The sequence below is a fragment of the Trachurus trachurus genome (assembly GCF_905171665.1).
Source record: "Trachurus trachurus genome assembly, chromosome: 8".
Lineage (NCBI taxonomy): Eukaryota > Metazoa > Chordata > Actinopteri > Carangiformes > Carangidae > Trachurus > Trachurus trachurus.
Genome location: NC_139905.1, coordinates 2,247,756 through 2,269,023, shown reverse-complemented (window position 1 = coordinate 2,269,023; position 21,268 = coordinate 2,247,756). Strand labels below are relative to the sequence as shown.

Genomic DNA, 21,268 nt, shown 5'->3' with positions numbered 1-21,268 from the left:
TAAAGCTCGTGAGTCCGGCCGTGTTGGGTCCGAGACTCAACAAGCCGGTCGGGTTTTACCGTTGCTACAGGCAGTATCAGTATGCCCGTTTATCACCAATAAACACAGTAGAGGAGGGGGAGTGACTGAGCTCAGGCTGGGGGTCTCTGATGCAGAGAGAGAGAGAGTGCCGTGCCGTGTAAAAAAAACAACAACAACAAAAAGTGTCACGACTTCCTGTATCTGGCCCTTCAAAATAAAAGCCCCGTAGTCTAGATTTTGAGACAGGGCTCCAAAGGTTTGTTTGTTTTTTCCTGCACCAATAGGCTAATTTTTGGGGGCAGCCCTAGAAGTGATTTAAATGCCATATCCAATACATACCATTCAATTTTATTTTATTTTATAATATTTATGTCAAAGATACAGGAGAGTGATAATACACACATGTGCAGCCAATAAAATCTCTTGTTCAATATCTCATGACTGACTGATGAAAAATTTGCCGTGTTGAGTGCAGTAGAATTTTGATGCATTGCAATGCATCGCAATGCATCGGAGAATCGAATCGAATCGAATCGTTACCTGCCGAATCGTAATCGAATTGAATCGTGAGGGCAGTGCCAATGCACACCCCTAATATATGACTAGATGTCGCCTTCTGCTTCTCAGCGTACGTCAACACGGCGGCCATCTTGGGCAGGGGTTTCTGACCATAGACATAATATGTCTGACCAGCAGTCAGACCAGTCAGACCCTGTAGAACACATTTCAGTGCATGTATGCATGTGGGTGTGTGTCTGAGTATGTAAGTGTATGTTTAATACATAAAAAGACAATTATCAATCTATGTTGTATCATAAATATCTGTCTGACATTTATAATAAACCAAACGGCCTGAGAAGCGGATGAATATTCAGTGAGTTATGGCGATTTTAATGGTTGATAGACCTCTGCCTCTGTTGACTAGTGCAGTAAGTAGACTTGGCTTCCCCCTGACCAAGATGGCCGCCGCATTGACGTATCATTCCAATGGACAGCAGCGTCAGAGGCAACATCCAGATCGATCTACTCCCAGTTCCCAGTTAGTAACTCATAACTGGCCTGGAACGCTACAAACTCGTAACTGGTGACTTGAAGTCGTGACTTACGAATTCAAAAGCCTGGAACGCACCAATATACACGTAGATGCCGCCTCTGACGCTGCTGCCCATTGGAACGGAACGTTGCCGCCGCCGCCATCTTGAGGGGGTGGAAGTATGCGTTTTGTTATGTTTTGTTTTACCTCGTACTGCCGTTCGTGACGTGCATGATTGACGTCATCTGCGTTTTTACCATAGATAGCCTATATATACAGGGAACTCCCTCCCAAGATGGCGGCCGCGACGACGTGCCTGACAGCATCTATGTGTATATATCTATGTTCTATACTTCTTTTTCATCTTCTTCATCTTCTCCTCCATCTTCCTTTTCTGTTTTGTCCTCTTCATCTTCTTCTTCATCATTTTCATCATCACACTGTGACATCACACTGTGACATCACACAGAGCAGCGAGGCGTCAGGTGTTGGCGTCGGTGTGAGTCGTGTTCAGGTGAGAGAGAGACAGGTGCGTCAGAGTGACAGCCAATCAGACGACAGCATGAGACCGAGGTCGTGTCCCTCCGCCTCACAGACTATAGTCCCGCCCACGTGGTGGTGGTGGTGAGGTCACAGTGACCTTTGACCTGTTAGTCGGCCATGACAGCAGCTCTGGTGTCGGGGCAGTGAGGCATCATGGGAGTTGTAGTTCCCTCCACAGACTTCATCCAGTCCCATCAATACAATACAGCTGTGCTATTGATTATATGACACCGATCGATCAGCACACACACACACACACACACACACACACACACACACACACACACACACACACACACACACACACACACACACACACACACACACACACACACACACACTCTCTCTCTCCTGGTTTCTACTGTTTCACACGCTCCTTCCTCCTCCTCCTCCTCCTCCTCCTCCTCGTCTCACTGTCGGCAACGTGGTGTCTCTATGGTAACAGCCTGCAGAGAGGCGGACCCTGACAGGACACGCCCACTGCAGCATGCATCCTGCGCGCGCGCGCGCACACACACACACACACACACACACACACACACACACACACAGGGTGTATTTTAGTAAATGTGACCACAGGTTTTGTCTGAGTCGTGCTGGTTTAGCAGCAGCTGGGTGTGTGTGTCTGTGTGTGTGTGTTTGTATGTGTGTGTGTGTGTGTCTGTGTGTGTCTTTGTGTGTGTGAGTGTTTGTGTGTGTGTGTGTGTGTGTCGCACACTGTGTTTATCTGCTGCTGCTGAAACGACCAGTGTCTGAATCTTTCTCTCCTGTTTTTGTTTCGTAAAAGCTTCAGTTCTAAATATGTCTTCATGGCCTACATTCAGCCTGTGTGTGTGTGTGTGTGTGTGTGTGTGTGTGTGTGTGTGTGTGTGTGTGTGTGTGTGTGTGGTTGTGTGTGTGTGTGTGTGTGTGTGTGGTTGTGTGTGTGCGGTTGTGTGTGTGTGGTTGTGTGTTTTTTTCTCCCAGTGGAGTCAGCAGATGCTAACAGTTTCCCCCTATTTCCAGTCTTTGTGCTAAGCTAGGCTAAACACATTAAGGCGAGACACTACAGGCTAAAACACTGTTTTTTCTTGCACTGGGCTGTTTTTCTTCCACAACATTTATTCTCTCAGAAAAGTTGAAAGAAACGGTAGAAAAACCACATTAAAGGGACAACGAGGAGTTTTAGAAAAGCGAAGTGTTTTCACACTACATTTATGAGCCTCCGCACCGTGAAATTCTTTGACCGGCGCAAGACAGACTCATGTTTTCATTCATCAAGAATTAAAGTCAGAGGTTGGAAGACGATCACATACCGTCGTAGTTCCCACCATAAACGGAGATTCGGCGGCGTTATTCTCATGACTCGCCACGAAACCGAAAGTAAAGAAACGCTGGTCGGCTCGGTCCGTGTACGTTTCGTTAGTTTGATTTTTCCTTTAAACCGAACTGTCAGAAAACGAAAGTCAGCTGGTAATTTGGTTTTCCGTTTCAAACCAAAAACCAAAAAACCACAATTCAGGCTGGTTTTTTCGTTTTTTGGTTTTTGGTTTTAAAACGAAAAAACGAGGAAACCAAAATCAAATTACGGTAATATTTTGATTGTGTTTTTGTTTTTGATCTTAAACAACACATTAACGCCGATGACAGACCGGAAGTGTCGGAACTTCAAAATAAAAGCCCAGTGAATTGCGTTATAGTATTAGTTTAGTAGTAGTAATAGTATTTTTTTCTTTGTAAATGTTGTGTTTTGAGCACATGGATACATTTTCACAGCTGTGTTTATTTTTACACATGAGTGACAAGCTGATCGTTAAATAGTTCATCTTCCTCATGTAGGCTACTGTTCTCCTCGCTGCGCTGGCTCTCTGTCTCCGCTGCTGTAGCGCTTTGCTTTTCTTCCATTCAGTCAGATCATTTTCACAACGTGTTCTGCGGCCCGTCTCCGGTCCCAACCGGGCTCCGGACAGGCTGTCCCTCTCTGAAGCAGAGGGTGAGGTCAGCTTGACTCCCGCATTAACGCCGATGACAGCCTGGAAGTGTCGGAACTTCAAAATAAAAGCCCAGTGAATTGAGTTATAGCCATAGACTGTACTGTAACCTATAAATAGCCTATGAAATCTTTTTTTTTCTTTGTAAATGTTGTGTTTTGAGCGTATGGATACATTTTCACAACTGTGTTTATTTTTTACACATTAGCGGCCAAGCTCATCATTAGTTCATCTTCCTCGCGTGCCTCGGTCTGTCCGTTGCGCACGCTGCAGCGCTTCGCTCCCAGGTCAGTCAGAGCATTTTCACATGAGGTCAGCTTCACTCCAGTCAGTCTTCACAGACAGTCCACTAAGAGTTTCTGAACATTTCCTCCTCTGTTTTTTTTTTTTTTTTTTAATGGCTTGAACGCCATTATATGAGACCCGGCTATTAATTGAATACCGGCTGATTGTTTTGTTATTTGAGGAATATATTACGATCTGCTGCAGTAACGTTCGCCACCTTATGGAATAATGCTGCATGGGGCTGGGTGATAGACCAGCTCTTCTCAGAGACTCAACCCGACCCTGAGATCTCCAACCCCGGGCATATTTGGCAGGTGGCAGCGGCCCCTTTATGGTTCTTTTCTACTCTTTTCAGTCACATGAGATCCAGTCCCAGACCTCGGCTACAGTCCGGGATTTCATCAGGCTCCCTTCCCGGCACAGGGCACTCTAATTGGCAGCTTAGATGAGGGGAATCGGCGTGCGTAATGGTCGCGCGTAATGACAGCTCCTCGCCGGTGAAACACAATAAACTGCGCTACTTCTTGCATGTTTGTCTCATGACATGGTGGAGCCGTCACAGAAGTCTGCTGTGAAAATGATCTGACTGAGTGGAAGCGAAGCGCTACAGCGCAATGGAGACAGAGACCCAGCGCAGCAAGGAGAACAGTACATGAGGAAGATGAGTTAACGATCAGCTTCGCTATGTGTAAAAATAAGCACAGCTGTGAAAATGTATCCATGTGCTCAAAACACAACATTTACAACGAAAAAAAAAGATTTTATAGGCCATTCATCTACAGTCTGTGGCTATAACGCAATTCACTGGGCTTTTATTTTGAAGTTCCGACACTTCCGGTCTGTCATCGGCGTTAATGTGTTGTTTAAGATCAAAAACAAAAACACAATCAAAATATTACCGTAATTTGATTTTGGTTTCCTCGTTTTTTCGTTTTAAAACCAAAAACCAAAAAACGAAAAAACCAGCCTGAATTGTGGTTTTTTGGTTTTTGGTTTGAAACGGAAAACCAAATTACCAGCTGACTTTCGTTTTCTGACAGTTCGGTTTAAAGGAAAAATCAAACTAACGAAACGTACACGGACCCGGCTCGACCAGCGTTTCCACCACCACTAATAATAACAAAATAACCATAGAGACAAAACCATAGATTTATCTGAAATGGGACCATTAACAAGTGGTAACGTAGATTCATCCACATTAATATCAGACTTTTTTATTGTCGCGGCCGCTGGAGAAACTCCTCGTTGTCCGAGAGACACTACAGGCAAAAACACTGTTTTTTCATGCACTAGGCTATTTTTCTTCCATAACAAGTTGAAAGAAATGGTAGAAAATCCACATTAATGTGGTTATTTTACTTCATTTTGTCCCTTTCGTCAGTAGATTTCTCCTTAATTCACCAAAAGTGAACAGCTACTGTGACATAGTGAGCCTGTTGTCTGAGCCATGTCATGTCGTTGTAAAGCTCTCTCTCCTGAACAATGATTTCCTCCGTATTGGCAATCGATTGTAAAAGTAGGATTGACATTAACAATCTCTGTAATTTTACAGTCCCAAGTCTTTAAAGGCCGTTTTCTCAGAAAGAGTTTTTCAGACTCAGACTCTGAGCTAGAAAATCTCCACTTTTTATTACTAAAAACATGGAGACATTAGATGTTTTTTTAAAGGGCTGGTGACAGTATTTTCTCATTTACAGAGTGATACAAAGAGATATCCAAAATCCTCTCTGTAAAAACTAAAGACTCTAATACGTCAACAAATTAAAACAAAGTGGCTTTATCCGTTGGTCAGATTTCTGTTCTGGAAATGTATGCAAATTAGCGCATATTTCATTAGATATTGCCTCATTTACATATTTAAACATAAAATTTGACAAAACTTGTAATACAAAAAATATTTGTCTTAATGTGAGTGATAAACTTGTGAAGTTTCATGGTGATATCTGTTAGTTAAATGTTTTACCCTATTCACCTGTAGTGTCTCCCCTTAACTACAACAGCTGTGGTCCGTGTGTGTGTGTGTGTGTGTGTGTGTGTGTGTGTGTGTGTGTGTGTGTAGTCAGTCAATCAATTCCATCAACAACTGGGTCGTTTTCATTCATAAAGAACAAAGATCTCCATGGTAACGGTCCGTGTTGTGATGATCAAAGTGTTCCTAAATTCACCGGCTGCTTCATCACTTCCTTCCTGCACAGATTTTCACAATAAAAGCCTCCAGGAGATAAAACAGGAAGTGAAGTGAAGTGAAGCGGGGTCGAGACGGTGCGTTCAAGTTCCGTCTGTAAAAACTAACGTGTTGTTGTGTGTCTGTTTGTGTCTTCTCTGCAGAGACGCTGCTGGATGACTTCATGTTGACACATCCCATCTTCCTGACGGCCGACAGGTTACAGCAAGTCCTGCTGCAGCAGTATCCTCCACACACACACACACACACACACACACACACACATGCATAATTACCTTGGTACAGTGTGTTCTCAGCTGTGTGTGTCCTGTGTGTGCGTGACTGTGCTGGACGTCCACACGCAGGAAGTGTGCGACGTAGCTCCGCCCCCGTGTTTGTTTTTCTCCCGAAGTCACGTTTGATCACACGCGTTCCTGTGAGATCTCGTGTGTGTGTGTGTGTGTGTGTGTGTGTGTGATCGTTAGTGTTTAGTGTTCACGCCCACAAACTGATCCAACGAGTCAGAACTACGAGTCACGCTACTGAGTGATGATGCAACACGACCTCATGGTGAACATTGGTAACGTAGTTAACACAACACTCACTGTGTTGTTGAATCAGTCTGAACAAAGATATTCTACTTCTACTTCTATAACACGACGTCTCACTACACTTCCTGTCTCCTAGACGACTGATGGGAAGAACAGCGCTACTAGGATAAAGAATAAAAACACACACACCAATGTAACTCCCCGTAAAGACGGAATTTACTAACAGTGAGTGATTTATGGGAATTTATGGGAATTGACAGGAAATTGGGGGAAATTTAAGCAAACTGTATCATATCCAAACATACATGTAAATATTTAGTTTTGTCATAAGCAGACATCCATGCAAAATAATACAATATTAATATAATATTTTTGAGTAGAACTTTATCAAGTTTTAATTCTTGTATGAGAATGATTCTCTTGTATGTATCAATTCTTTCACTGAACAACAAAAACATGATTGTTGAGTAAAATATTACTAATAATTAATATATTAATTAATATTTTTAAGTAACGCGCCCAACCAACACTGCTCCTAAAGTGGCCGTGGTCACCGTCCCTCCACCTCGTGTTGTGAACGTGTGTGTGTGGATTTATAGAAGTTGTCGGTAGAGGAAAGTGAGCTATTTTCTTACGATAACATTAAATATTTACACAGCTAACAGTCAGATTTAAAGTAACATTGCGGAGTTTTTCGGCCTTAAAATAATGTTTCCAGACTCATTGCAATGGTAGAAAAATGGTTAATAGGATGAATGGTGCTGCTGCTGCAGCCTGAGCCGGGTCGCGTCGGCTGAAACTGCACTATGGAACTTCCCTGCACGGGTACGAAACACTGCCCCCCCTCCTCCCCCCTCCCCTCTGCGTCGAGGGAGAGACGTGGTGGGTAAAAGCGAAACTACGGTTCTCCTCCGACCACCCGCCACACAGTCTCCTTGCAAACATGTGGGAAATACTGTCGTTTATTAATGGGAATAAACGCTGGATGCGCTCGCTGATAAGTTTCGTTTTCGTTTTCCCCCCCAGACGATAGCGCTTCTCAACCAGATGGTGGAAGCACTGAGCTGAAACTCCGCAATGTTGCTTTAACATTACAAACATTATTTAGCGCGTGCGTTCATGTGGTTCAGAAGAGACGTGTCTGTCGATGTGGTTGTAGTGAGTGTCAGGGGGCCAACACAACACAACAACACAGCTGTAGATCCAAGTAACACTGAGGGATGCTGAAGCTGAAGCTGAAGCTGATGATGCTGATGATGATGCTGATGCTGAAGCTGAAGCTGCGTCGTTAAAGATGCAAATGAATCTGTTTTCTTCTCCTCTGCAGTGACAGTGGTTGTCGTCCACTTTCACACTCACCCACACACTCTCACACTCTCACACACTCACACACACACAGACACACACACACACACACAGAGATAAAGAGCAAAGAGCTGGAGGAGGAAGTGGAGCAGAGAGGAGAGAGATGGGGGCGGGAGAGAGAGACACTGCTGCTGCATGTACAGATCCTCTCTCTCTCTCCAGTGACTCGTTCAGTCTGAAACAGTTTGTTCGTTAAAATCCTCCACGAAATGAAGTCGTTACAGTTTAAATGTTGTGTCACGTTGTTGTGCAGCGATTAAACATGAACAACAAAAGAAAGACTGAGGTTTTTATATTTACTGCAGGATCTCAATGATCCAGTGACTCGTCTGTTTCTGTGGCGACAAGACAAACAGGAACTGATAACTGATCAATACACACACACACACACACACACACAGCAATGTAAAAAAATAAAAATAAAACACCCAGACAAAGTGACAGAACACATCATCATCATCATCATCATCAGACATCTGAGGCTCACACTGTTTTATTTAAAGTCTGAAAACTGTGTTCAGGTTCACGGCGCCCTCTGTAGGATGCTGCAGGAACTCAGTGTGTGTGTGTGTGTAGGAACTCTGTGTGTGTGTGTGTGTGTGTGTGTGTGTGTGTGTGTGTGCGTGTGTGTGTGTGTGTGTGTGCAGAGATATGTGGGTCATCATGGCGGCGTCTGACTCTGCTGCTCTGAGGCTGATGATGAATCATCTCGTCTCAGATGATTTTGTAAATCAGCCTCAGTTTTTTTTGTGTCGTGGATCCAGATGATGATGATGATGATGTTTTTTTCTCACCTGTTAGCATCTGTTAGCGCCCACAGGAGCCTGCTAACCCCTGCTATCACCAACTAACATCTGCAAACACCTGTTAGCACCTCCTATGACCTGCTCTTGACAGTCGCTAACACCCTTTAATACCTGCTATCACCTGCTAACAACATCTACTACAAGCTAACACCAGCTACAACCTGCTGGTAATCCTGCTATGCTAACACTCTCTAACACCTGTAAACAATTGTTCATACCTGCTAACACCCTCTACCGCCAACTAACACCTGCTATAACCTGCTAAGACCTGCAATAACCAGCTAACACCTTCTATCGCCAGCTAATAACCTGCCAACACCCTCTACCGCCAGCTAACACCTGCAATAACCAGCTAACACCCTCTACCGCCAACTAACACCTGCTATAACCTGCTAACACCTGCAATAACCAGCTAACACCTTCTATCGCCAGCTAATAACCTGCCAACACCCTCTACCGCCAGCTAACTGCAATAACCTGCTAACACCCTCTACCGCCAGCTAATAACCAGCTAACACCCTCTCGCCAGCTAACACCCTCTAATACCTGCTAACACTCATTGTCACCCACTTACACCCTCCACCCTGACCTGCTAATCCTGATATTTTCACACCCTCATCATCTGCTAAAACTCTGTAAGCCCTGCTAACACTCGCTAATACTGGCTATCACCTGCTAAACACCAGCTAACATCCTCTTCTGCCAGCTGAGCCAACACATCTACAACCTGTTTATCCTGCTATAACAACTTCTAATACCTGCTCTAATCACATGCTGACACTTGCTAATACTGGCTTTCACCTGCTAACACCCTCTACCGCCAGCTAACACCCGCTATAACCTACTAACACCCGCTATAACCTGCTAACACCCTCTACCGCCAGCTAACACCCGCTATAACCTACTAACACCTGCTATAACCTGCTAACACCCGCTATAACCTGCTAACACCCTCTACCGCCAGCTAACACCCGCTATAACCTGCTAACACCCTCTACCGCCAGCAAACACCCGCTTTAACCTGCTAACACCCTCTACTGCCAGCTAACACCTCTTATAACCTGCTAACACCCGCTATAACCTGCTAACACCCTCTACTGCCAGCTAACACCTGTTATAACCTGCTAACACCCGCTATAACCTGCTAACACCTGCTATAACCTGCTAACACCCTCTACCGCCAGCTAACACCCGCTATAACTTGCTAACACCCTCTACCGCCAGCAAACACCCGCTATAACCTGCTAACACCCTCCACCGCCAGCTAACACCTGCTATAACTTGCTAACACCCTCTACCGCCAGCTAACACCTGCTATAACTTGCTAACACCCTCTACTGCCAGCTAACACCTGTTATAACCTGCTAACACCCGCTATAACCTGCTAACACCTGCTATAACCTGCTAACACCCTCTACTGCCAGCTAACACCTGTTATAACCTGCTAACACCCGCTATAACCTGCTAACACCCTCTACTGCCAGCTAACACCCGCTATAACCTGCTAACACCCTCTACCGCCAGCTAACACCCGCTATAACCTGCTAACACCCTCTACCGCCAGCTAACACCTGCTATAACTTGCTAACACCCTCTACCGCCAGCTAACACCTGTTATAACCTGCTAACACCCGCTATAACCTGCTAACACCCTCTACTGCCAGCTAACACCCGCTATAACCTGCTAACACCCTCTACCGCCAGCTAACACCCGCTATAACCTGCTAACACCCTCTACCGCCAGCTAACACCTGCTATAACTTGCTAACACCCTCTACCGCCAGCTAACACCCGCTATAACCTGCTAACACCCTCTACTGCCAGCTAACACCCGCTATAACCTGCTAACACCCTCTACCGCCAGCTAACACCCGCTATAACCTGCTAACACCCTCTACCGCCAGCTAACACCTGCTATAACCTGCTAACACCCTCTACCGCCAGCTAACACCCGCTATAACCTGCTAACACCCTCTACCGCCAGCTAACACCTGCTATAACTTGCTAACACCTGCTTACACTCACCTCTGCTCTACTCTCACCTGCTAATCCTGATATTTTTACAGCCTCAAAGACCTGCATCACCATGTCACGCTAACACCTGCTAACACCCGCTACAACCGGCTAATCCCGCTGTGCTAACACCTGTTATACATATACATATACATACATTTAATCTAATCTTATCTTGTCTTATCTTAGGCCAACGTCCTGTTGGCCGTCGACCGTGGCTGCATCGTCCTGTCATGTTACACGTGTGTCAAACGCCTCCTTAACTCAGACTCTCAGATTCGCCGTGGAGACGGAGGGGAGGGAGGGAGAGAGGGGAGGCAGGCTGGGAGAGGCGGAGAGGGAGAGGAGAGAGGGAGGAGGAGGAGGAGGAGGAGGAGGAGGAAGAGGAGGGATGGAGGGAGAGACAGAAGGAGGGATGGAGCCGGCGGAGAGGAAGCAGGCGGTGCTGAACGTGGCGTTCAGGTACCTGGACACGTACAGAGAGCTGCTGCAGGAGGAGGGCGAGCGCAGCAACAGCTTCCCTAAGGTCAGACCACGACTATCAACATTATTATACATTAATTCATTTCATGACAATCTATCATTACATTACTAATTATTTAGACAATATTTTAAGTATCTATATAACCAATTATTAATCCCCCAGGGGAAGTGTTTGAAATATTAAAGTCATTAATTAGCATCTAAATGACACACTAACATTTCATTTCCTTCCAATTCAATGTAACGTTATGTAAATAGACCACTAGTATCTGTGCATTTTTAACTTTTTTTTTTTTTTTTACTGCTGATACGGCTCCAACATAATCTCTTTTGGAAAGCGATGACATTTAGGAACCTTCACAATTAATTAATTAATCGTGGTGTTTAATACCAGGATTAATTGTGAAAACAAGATTGGTGATAATATGTTAGAATAAATCCATATATGTATATGCTTATATATTAGAGAGATAAAGATTAGTGATAATATATTAGAATAAATCCACTTATAAATTAACTTATTGTAGAGATTATAATGACAAGGAAGCAAAAAAAAATTTAGTACTTTTAATACTTTGCAAAGTATTTATTTGTTATGTCTGTCCATTACTGTATTATTTCTTATTCTAATCGTGACATCAGTGAACATGTTGTCTGGTTGTGAAAATGTGTATGATAATGTGTGTGTGTGTGTGTGTGTGATAATGTGTGTGTGTGTGTGTGTGTAGGAGCTGTACATGTGTGCGGTCCAGGAGCTGTCCAGGTTTCCTGAGCTGGTGGAGGACGTCCTCAAACTGCAGAGATGGACCGAGATCCTCCACTGCCCGTAGGACACACACACACACACACACACACACACACACACACACACACACACACACACACACACACACACACACACACACACACACACACATCATTAATCTCTGTTGTCTTATCATTTATTCACCGTATTGATCCTGGTTATTAGTCTCACATTATCCTGATGTATTTACCTCACATTAATGTACAGTTATTATATATTTATGGTGTTTTCTGTTTAATATCTCAGCATGAATTAATTATTATCTGACTATAAATCATTTATTTATATAATTAGCTATAATTCAATGTATTTTTTATGATGTATGTATGTGCAGCTCTGACGAGGAGAAGGAGAGCAGGAAGAAGCAGGTCCGTCCTCTCTTCAGACACTTCAGACGCATCGACGCCTGTCTGCAGCCCAGAGAGGCCTTCAGGGGCTCCGACGAGAGTACGACTCACACACACACACACACACACACACACACACACACACGTGCATGGACAGAAAAATATAAAAGCTGAACTGCAGCGTCTAATCTGTGAAGAGTCTCACACGCAGTAGAAATGCAAACACACCTTCAGTCTGTGGTCACGATATACAAATCACAAACTGCCTGACACACCCAGGACACACACACACACACACACACACACACACACACACACACACACACACACACACACACACACACACACACACACACACACACACACACACACACAGGCTGGCGTGGATTAATACGTCAGATTATATCGGTCACGGAGCTACAATGTTAGAGAGAAAACACAGCGGAGCTCGACAGCAGAGCACAAGGAGGGAGAAAGAAAAGAGACCAACAACAACAACTGGCCTATAAACTGATCCATATGGACCAGAACGACTCAGTCACCTCTCTGATGAACACTGAGAGTGAGTGAAATCATGATGAGCCTAATGGCGCTTTTCCACTAGCACGGCGCGGCACGGCCCGCTCTTTCTGCTTTTCCACCAGCCCTAGTACCTGGTACCAGGTTCCATTTAAGTTCCTCCTCGGCCCTGGTTCCAAGCAGCCGAAGCGATACTAAAACGTGACGTCAGCCGACTGCCTTCCACTGATTGGACAGAGCGTCGTCGCTGGAAGAGTGCAGCGCTACGTCTGACATGAGAATCAAACCCGGAAATGTCAAAAACAGAGCGGCAACAGCAGCTGATCTGTACCAGACTGTTGTTGTTCCTTCACCTGAGTTAAATGTTGCTGTGTGTTAAACCACTGAGGTCTGTTAACGAGGTGCAGACCAGTGAGTTTGGAGCTGATGAGAGGAGAGAAAAGAGAGAGACGGACAACGTGGCCCCGTGCCGACCTCACCCTCGCTGAGGAGGAACTAGAAGAACTCAGCTGTAGTGGAAAAGCAGCTTTACTGAGCCGAGCTGTGACTGTGTAGAGGAAAAGCGCCATAAGTTACACAATTATACAGAGACGATCGTTCATTCGTAGAAGGATATTGTTGTTGTTACATGAGAGCTGGGTTACATGCAGGGGGGGGGGGTTTCAATTGCCCGTTCATCCCGCGGGGCGGGGGGGAAGAAACACACCTGTGCGCCTCAGTGTTATGATGTGAAGGAAAACCCTGAGTTTTTGCTCCTCATGTTCCCAGAGAATTTGTTCTACCTTTAGTTTCTTGTAGCGCTGCTCCCGCTGCCGTCCTTACTCGCGCTTATGTTTAAATCCCACCGTCACAAGCTTTTTTTAATCCTTTATGAACAACCGTATAGGCCTGCTGCTGTTGCCACCTATATAAACAATAGAGAAGACAAATATGCAAGAATAGAAAGTCTCTAGAGAAACAAAATTGAATCTGTTTTCAGTGCCTTCTTGTTCTCTAGTCATTAGCTATTAGGTTATTGGTTCAGTTCTTCAAAACTGTTTAAATCAGACCAAAGATGGCGCTGCGCTAGTGGCCGCCTGTGGCAGCAGTAGCTCGTCTTAAATGCTGCTGTCATGAACGAATTTCCCTTCGGGGATGAAATAAAGTATAATCTAATCTAAATGAAGTGAATTGAGTAGTTGGCAGCTTTCTGATCAGTGTTGTGTTGAGGTGAACTTCCTCCAGTGGTCAGTAGGTGGAGACAGAGTGTTACATGTGTCTGGTGTGTGTGTGTGTGTGTGTGTGTAGTCTTCTGCAGGGTGTACACTCCGGATCACTCCTACGTCACCATCCGTAGCCGCCTGTCCTGCCGGGTGGGAGAGATCCTGGCTCTGGTGAAGGAGAAGCTGCAGTACAGTGAAGACCAACCGGTTCAACCAGGGAACCTCATCCTGGTGGCTGTCACCTCAGCTGGAGGTAACACACACACACACACACACACACACACACACACACACACACACACACACACACACACACACACACACACACACACACCTCACGGCCCACTGACCCAGTTCACACAGTTTCTAACACATTAAGACACATGAATCAGCGTCAGTAACATTATAATGATGTGTGAGTCCTGTCAGGTGGTGATGATCAGGGTTGGGAGGGTTACTTTAAAAATGTATTCCAGTACAATTACAAGTTACCTGTTAGAAAATGTAATTAGTAACGTATTACTTTTAGTTATTTATGGATTACTTTAATACCAAACATGCAAATTCAGTCACGCAGCCATCACGCATCAATCCACGTAGACTAGGAAACAGGAAATGAAACGCACAGAGTATCAGGTAAAGTTCAAAATAAAACACAATGGATAAACTCTCGATTGTAAATCATCACTTTATCAACATTAGTGACAGCCGCCGGCACAAACCACGAGTTTGGAGAGGGGGGGGGGGGTACGGGCAGAAGAGGCAGAGCAGCTCTGTCTGTGTGCCTCACCTCTGAAACTACAGCGAGACGGCGAGTGGCTTCTACGGCCGCTCTATAGCCTGTGGTTGATTTTTAAAATGTGAAGTAATCAGCTAAGTAATCTCCGTTTTTATCAAATGTACCGGTAATCTGATTACGGGTTCTTTTCTGTACTTGTAACGGACTACAGTTACCCTTTTTTTGTATCCTGATTACGTAACGCCGTTACATGTAGTCCGTTACTCCCCAAGCCTGTTTATATAGCATTTTAAAACAACCGTAGTTGAAAACAAAGTGCTGTACATAGAGACATAAAACCATTAAAGGCAATAAAATAAATCAAACAGACAGTAGAACAGTTATTTCATTGTTTTAAAAAGTAATTAGAAACAATAAAACTATAAATAAAAGCAAGAGTAAAGTCTCATGCGGAGTTGAAAGCCAGGGAGTAAAAATGGGTTTTAAGACTAAGAAGACTAAGAACGTAATGAAACATCAGCCCCAGTAGAAACGGCGAGACTGTAGCAGCTGATCCACAGCAGGTCAAAGGTCAAAGGTCAAACTAACACAACACACTGCTGCTGAAGGAATGAGCAGGAACATGTTAACACTTCTACCTGCTGCTGCTGCTGCTGCTGCTGCTGCTGCTGCTGCTGCTGCTGCTGCTGCTGCTGCTGCTGCTGCTGCTCGGTGTTAGTGAAACTCAAACAGACACTTTAACATCTCTCCACTTGTTCCTTCTGACTGATGCAACTATTGTGTGATAGTGTATTTGTATCATTGTCTAACTGTAGTTTATTGTATCTGTCATCACTATGAACTAACACAGAGTTGAACAGGAAGTGATGCGTAGCGTGTCTGTCGTGTGATTGGTTCCTGCAGAGAAGGCGGTGTTCCGGCCCAGTGACGAGGCCGTCTTCACCACGCTGGGCGTCAACACGCACCTGTTCGCCTGCGAGCCGTCGGAGCTGGAGTCACTGGTGAGGACACGCTCCCTTAGAAAACACTACACTGTTCAGTCTCCATGGAAACAGGGCCGTTGCTAGGAATTCTGGGCCCCCTGAAAGAACACTAAAGTGGGCCCCCTACCCCCCTGACTTTTCCACTTTTTTTTCTTAGGCTACGTATGTATTATCATTTTTTATCTAGCCTTTACTTTGTCTATGGATATTCTCATTCATCCAGGTCATCGTTCTTTTCTGGGCAAATTGAATTGTAGTTTCGCCTCTTATCCAATGGGCTTCATCAGTTCCTACGCAACACAACTCAACGCAAAAAAAAGAAAATAAATTAGCCTACTTTATTTTGATGCTAAAGGAAGGAAATACGGCGGAATGCTGAAAGCTGCTGAATGCTGAAAGCTGCTGAATGCTGAAAGCTGCTGAATGCTGAAAGCAGAATAATTCAGTCATACAAAGATTAGACTGCTGAGGTTTTTTGGGGCCCTAGAGTCATCATCACCTTTCTCCTCTAAACAACGGCCCTGCATGGAAACATGATGATGATGATGATGATGATGATGATGATGATGATGATGATGATGATGTCACTGCTCTCAGCTTCCTCTTCCGGAGGAGATCCACTGGTCGCCCGGCGACAGCAAACTGCACGACATGTCGGCGGAGGAAGTGGCCAATCAGCTGGTGGTGTTCGACTGGGAGCTGTTCAGCTGCGTGCACGAGGTCTCACACACACACACACACACACACACACACACACACACACACACACACACACACACACACACACACACACACACTGTAACTAGGGAAGAATCAGTAGTGATGTGCAGATCGATACTGAAATATCGATACTTCCGATAGCGATATATATAGGTCTGTGTGCTCTAGTATCAATTCTCAAATGAAAATATTGATTGTTTGTTTGTTTATCATTTTCTTATTTAATTTATGGTTTTATAATTTTACTTATGCTCTTTTTTTAAGTGTTTGAAACACTATTTTGGGCTATATTGTAAAGGAGGCCACTACCTTAATATAGTTCAGAGTTAAAATAAATAGATGAATACGTTACTCTGTAGTCTTGTATCCTTAGGAAGCTATGACTTGAAATACACTACTTAAAAAAAAAAAAAAAGATTATTAGATTTACCAGGCACATTAGGTGTACTGTATTTGCACAAAGTATCGGTATGGGATCGGTATTGCCGATATCAGCCTGAATTGTACTCGGTATGGGATCAGAAAGGAGATTTGTGGTATGGAGCATCAGTAAGAATCAGAGATGATCAGTGATGGATCAGAACTGTAACGTTACGTCGTCTCTCCTCCTCCGTTGCCGTGGCTGCAGGTGGAGTTTGTGTGCTACGTGTTCCACGGCGAGCAGTCCCGCTGGCGGCCTCTGAACCTGGAGCTGGTGCTGCAGCGCTGCAGCGAGGTGCAGCACTGGGTCGCCACGGAGACGCTGCAGTGCCAGTCGCTGCCCAAGAGAGTTCAGCTGCTGCGCAAGTTCATCAAGATCGCAGCGCTGTGAGTGTCCGTCGCCATGGAAACGTCACATCGTCCAGTCAGAGACCAGATGCTGATGAGTGTGTGTGTGTGTGTGTGTGTGTGTGTGTGTGTTGCAGCTGTAAGCAGCAGCAGGACCTGCTGTCCTTCCTGGCCGTGGTTCTGGGTCTGGACAACCCGGCTGTCAGCAGACTGAGACTCACCTGGGAGGTGAGGACACACGAGGACACGACTCACACACATGTTTCTATTTCCACTAGAAATGCACAAAACCTAAATATCGCAATATAAATCTGGTAATGGGAAACACCTGCATTACAAAAACCTCTCGCATATCACTACAACAGTTTTACTTCTCATGAGGTGTTTGTTTTCTGACGTATTGATGTCAAAGTTTGATGGAAACATGAGCCGTGTCTCCACTGCAGACAGGACCCACCGGGCTCTGATGGCGACGTGCAACATGTTTCCATCATCGCGTGGTCGTTGGGCAGCATTTTTTTTTACTGCTCTTGTTGTTGTTTTTTCAGCAGTATAGACGCTTTCTAAAAAAAAAAAAAGATGGGATTGCCGTCTCAATCGTCACGTAATCCCACAATCGTGTATTTATCACACTTTTTTTTTTTACCAGGCCTACTGCTACTCGTCTTTTACTGAGTTATTCTCTCTTTTTTCCGGCTGTTTTTCCGTTTTTAGTAATGTTGGGTTATAAAAATGCCATTGATTTCGGGGCTTTCTCTTAGCGTCACATGATCCTGCTTTGAGTCTGACCAATCAGCACAGAGTAAAGGGCCGATCTGAGTACCTTCATCTTCTGATAAAACAATAAAACAATAACAGAGGCTGAGATCACTGTCCCATCACCATGGAGACACAAGACGCTTACGTCCATCTTCCTCAAAGTCTATTCTCACAGGACGAGAATTTAAGAGAATTATGGGATGTCACTGGACTAGACTTTGTGAGAGTTACAGCTCATTCATGTGTGTGTGTGTGCAGGGCCTCCCGGGGAAGTTCAGGAAGCAGTTCCAGCAGTTTGAGAGCATCGCAGTGAGTTTAATACGACTGAGCTGATCAATAACCAGCTGCAATATGATGATGTTGATGATTGATTGATCGATCGGTGGTCTTCCTCCTCCTCCTCCTCCTCTTCTCTTCTCTCCTCTTCTCTCCTCCTCCTCCTCCTCCTCCTCCTCTTCCTCCTCCTCCTCCTCCTCCTCCTCCTCCTCCTCCTCCAGGACCCGTCCAGGAACCACAAGTCCTACAGAGACCTGATCACCAGCCTCAGACCTCCACTGATCCCCTTCACCCCGCTGCTGCTCAAAGGTACACACACACACACACACATGTACCAACACACACACACACACACACACACACACACACACACACACACACACACACACACACACACACACACACAACCACACACACACACACACACACACACACACACACACACACACACACAGGATGGAGGTGTACAGAGTGTGTACAGTGATCTCATGAAGTCCTTTGAAACTGAACAAGTGAAAGCAGAAGGAAGAAGGTGTGCGTGCGTGCGTGCGTGCGTGTGTGTGTGTGTGCAGCCTTAAGCTCTCTGTCTCCATGGTAACATGACTGGAGAAGGAGGATGGGAGTAAATCAAGAGCTTAAAAAGAGAACGAGTGCAACCGCAGGCTTCAAGAGAGTGTGTGTGTTAGTATGTCTGTGTGTGTGAGTGTTAGTGTGTGTGTGATAATAACCCTCTGTGTGTGTGTGTGTGTGTGTGTGTGTGTGTGTGTGTGTGTGTGTGTGTGTGTGTGTGTGTGTGTGTGTGTGTGTGTGTGTGTGTGTGTGTGTCCTCAGACCTGACCTTCCTCCATGAGAGCTGTAAGACGTTTCACGGCGACCTGGTCAACTTTGAGAAGATGGTGAGTGACATCACAGGCGTTACTATGACATCAGCAGGAGGGGGCGGGGCCAGATGAGGTCATAATGTACAGGAAGAACTGCACAAACAACATGGCTGAGCTCTTCTTTAACATTTCAAAGCAGCAGGTGCACAGGGAGAACACAGAAGAGAGAATCTACAGGAGAAAATAAAATATCCATGAAATAAATAGGATAAATTAAATAAAAAAGTAATCTCTGGGCTTGTGTCCTAGATCATATTTTTCAAATAAACTGAGAAGTTTCATTGCATCTTTACCTTTCATTATGTACATGGATTTGGTGAAGGAGAGAAACTGGTTATGAAACACGTTAAACTGAGGTTTCACTTTCACATATTTACATTTGTGTGTGGAAAATGTTCCAAGGATTATATATTGTTATGTTCACCATGAAGTCCCATGATTCATTATCGTCCATAACAACAGAATAAATATAATGTCAGTAGTGCATAGCCAAAGCTACACTAGCCCAACTTGTCCTTCTGAGAGAAGTCAGATCAGGTTGTGCAGCCGGTCCAGATCGCTTCAGAAAACACTGAAAACATAAATGATGAAACGTTTCACTATCATCACAAAATTCACATTTATTTGTTTCAAACCCAAGTCTCTGTTGTAACAGTTCACCAGACACTTTTTCTTTTGGATTTATGGGAAATGTTAAGTATTTAGAGCGTTAAGAACAGGCCTATCTTTGGAGAAGATTTGTTTAATGGAGTTTAGAAAAAAAACAATACAGGATGTGTGACGTCATCAAACATCTTTCTCATTGTTTTATTAGGAATTAATTAATTCTGTCAAACAGGAAGAAGGAAGTAAACTCACCTCTCTCTCTCTCTCTCTCTCTCTGCAGCACAAAGTAGCAGAGATGGTGAGGATCATCAGACGCTACAGGAGCAGCCAGCTAGGTATTTACCCTTTCACAACCATGTGCATCACTTTTTATTGTTTATACATGTCCACACTGAGGAGAATAAAGGTTATTATTATAATAATATTATATTATATTAAGGGGGCGGAGTCTGTCGGGAGCAGCTTCTCTTTACAGGGTTTCCACAGGTCTTAAAAAAATTTGAAAATCTAAATTTTAGTCCTTAAAAAGTCTTAAATTCATTGAAGTATTGTTAAATAATTTCAGACAGGTCTTAATTTTCTTACTCCCATGTAAGGCGACCTCAAATACTCAATGAAATCCAACTCCAAACCGGCCCAACACGCAACTTATATGCAGCCAATTCACTTTGCAAGTAATTTTGTAATTCTGCATTTCTTTTGTAAGTTTTTTATTTAAATTTCATCCATAATGACCTTAAAAAGTCTTAAATTTGAGCTGGTGAAACCTGCAGAGGAGGTTTTCCACCTGAGCTTTGTAACGTACTGATCTCTGGCTCCACCTGGTGGCTCCTCTGTTACACTGCAGCTGCATCTTCCTCTTCTAACATCTCTGTTTCTCTCTGTGTGTGTGTGTGTGTGTGTGTGTGTGTGTGTGTGTGTGTGTGTGTGTGTGTGTGTGTGTGTGTGTGTGTGTGTGTGTGTGTGTGTGTGTGTGTGTGTGTGTGTGTCCTCCGGTAGCCATGGACACGGAGACCTCCCCCTCCCACCTGCAGACGAAGGCGTACGTCCGTCAGCTGCAGGTGATCGACAACCAGAACCTGCTGTTTGACATGTCCTGCAAACTGGAGCCCAAAGACACATAGAGAGGAGGAGGAGGGGGAGGAGGAGGAGGAGGAGGAGGAGGAGGAGGAGGAGGAGGAGGAGGAGGAGGAAGAGGAGGAGGGGGAGGAGGAAGAGGAGGAGAGAAAGACACACATACACATTCATGTTAATAGGAGATGAAAGACTCTGCAGCTCTAAACGATGCGTTCGAGGACTCTCCTCCGCTCTGCTGCTCGAACTAAACAGGAAGTGGAGACGTTGTTGGACACACACACACACACACACACACACACACACACCCTGGCCCCGCCCCCTCCTCCACCTCTTCCTGAGGCATCCGACCAAT

General features: G+C 44.8%; 1 protein-coding gene across 1 annotated transcript in view; it reads left to right on the top strand.

Moving 5' to 3' along the window:
- rapgefl1 (Rap guanine nucleotide exchange factor (GEF)-like 1) overlaps positions 1-20,982 on the top strand; it is a gene marked incomplete at its 5' end in the record, with an annotated part of 37,897 nt that extends 16,915 nt beyond the window's left edge. Inside the window, 14 exons of the mRNA XM_083976502.1 lie at positions 6,181-6,259; positions 11,028-11,277; positions 11,963-12,060; positions 12,374-12,486; positions 14,193-14,360; positions 15,750-15,847; positions 16,427-16,549; positions 17,178-17,356; positions 17,455-17,545; positions 18,335-18,385; positions 18,574-18,661; positions 19,184-19,248; positions 20,120-20,174; positions 20,839-20,982. Coding sequence (XP_083832628.1) covers positions 6,181-6,259; positions 11,028-11,277; positions 11,963-12,060; positions 12,374-12,486; positions 14,193-14,360; positions 15,750-15,847; positions 16,427-16,549; positions 17,178-17,356; positions 17,455-17,545; positions 18,335-18,385; positions 18,574-18,661; positions 19,184-19,248; positions 20,120-20,174; positions 20,839-20,963 — 1,583 coding nt within the window. The 3' untranslated portion in view covers positions 20,964-20,982. The remainder of the gene's footprint in view (positions 1-6,180; positions 6,260-11,027; positions 11,278-11,962; positions 12,061-12,373; positions 12,487-14,192; positions 14,361-15,749; positions 15,848-16,426; positions 16,550-17,177; positions 17,357-17,454; positions 17,546-18,334; positions 18,386-18,573; positions 18,662-19,183; positions 19,249-20,119; positions 20,175-20,838) is intronic.
- Positions 20,983-21,268: the final 286 nt, after the last annotated feature.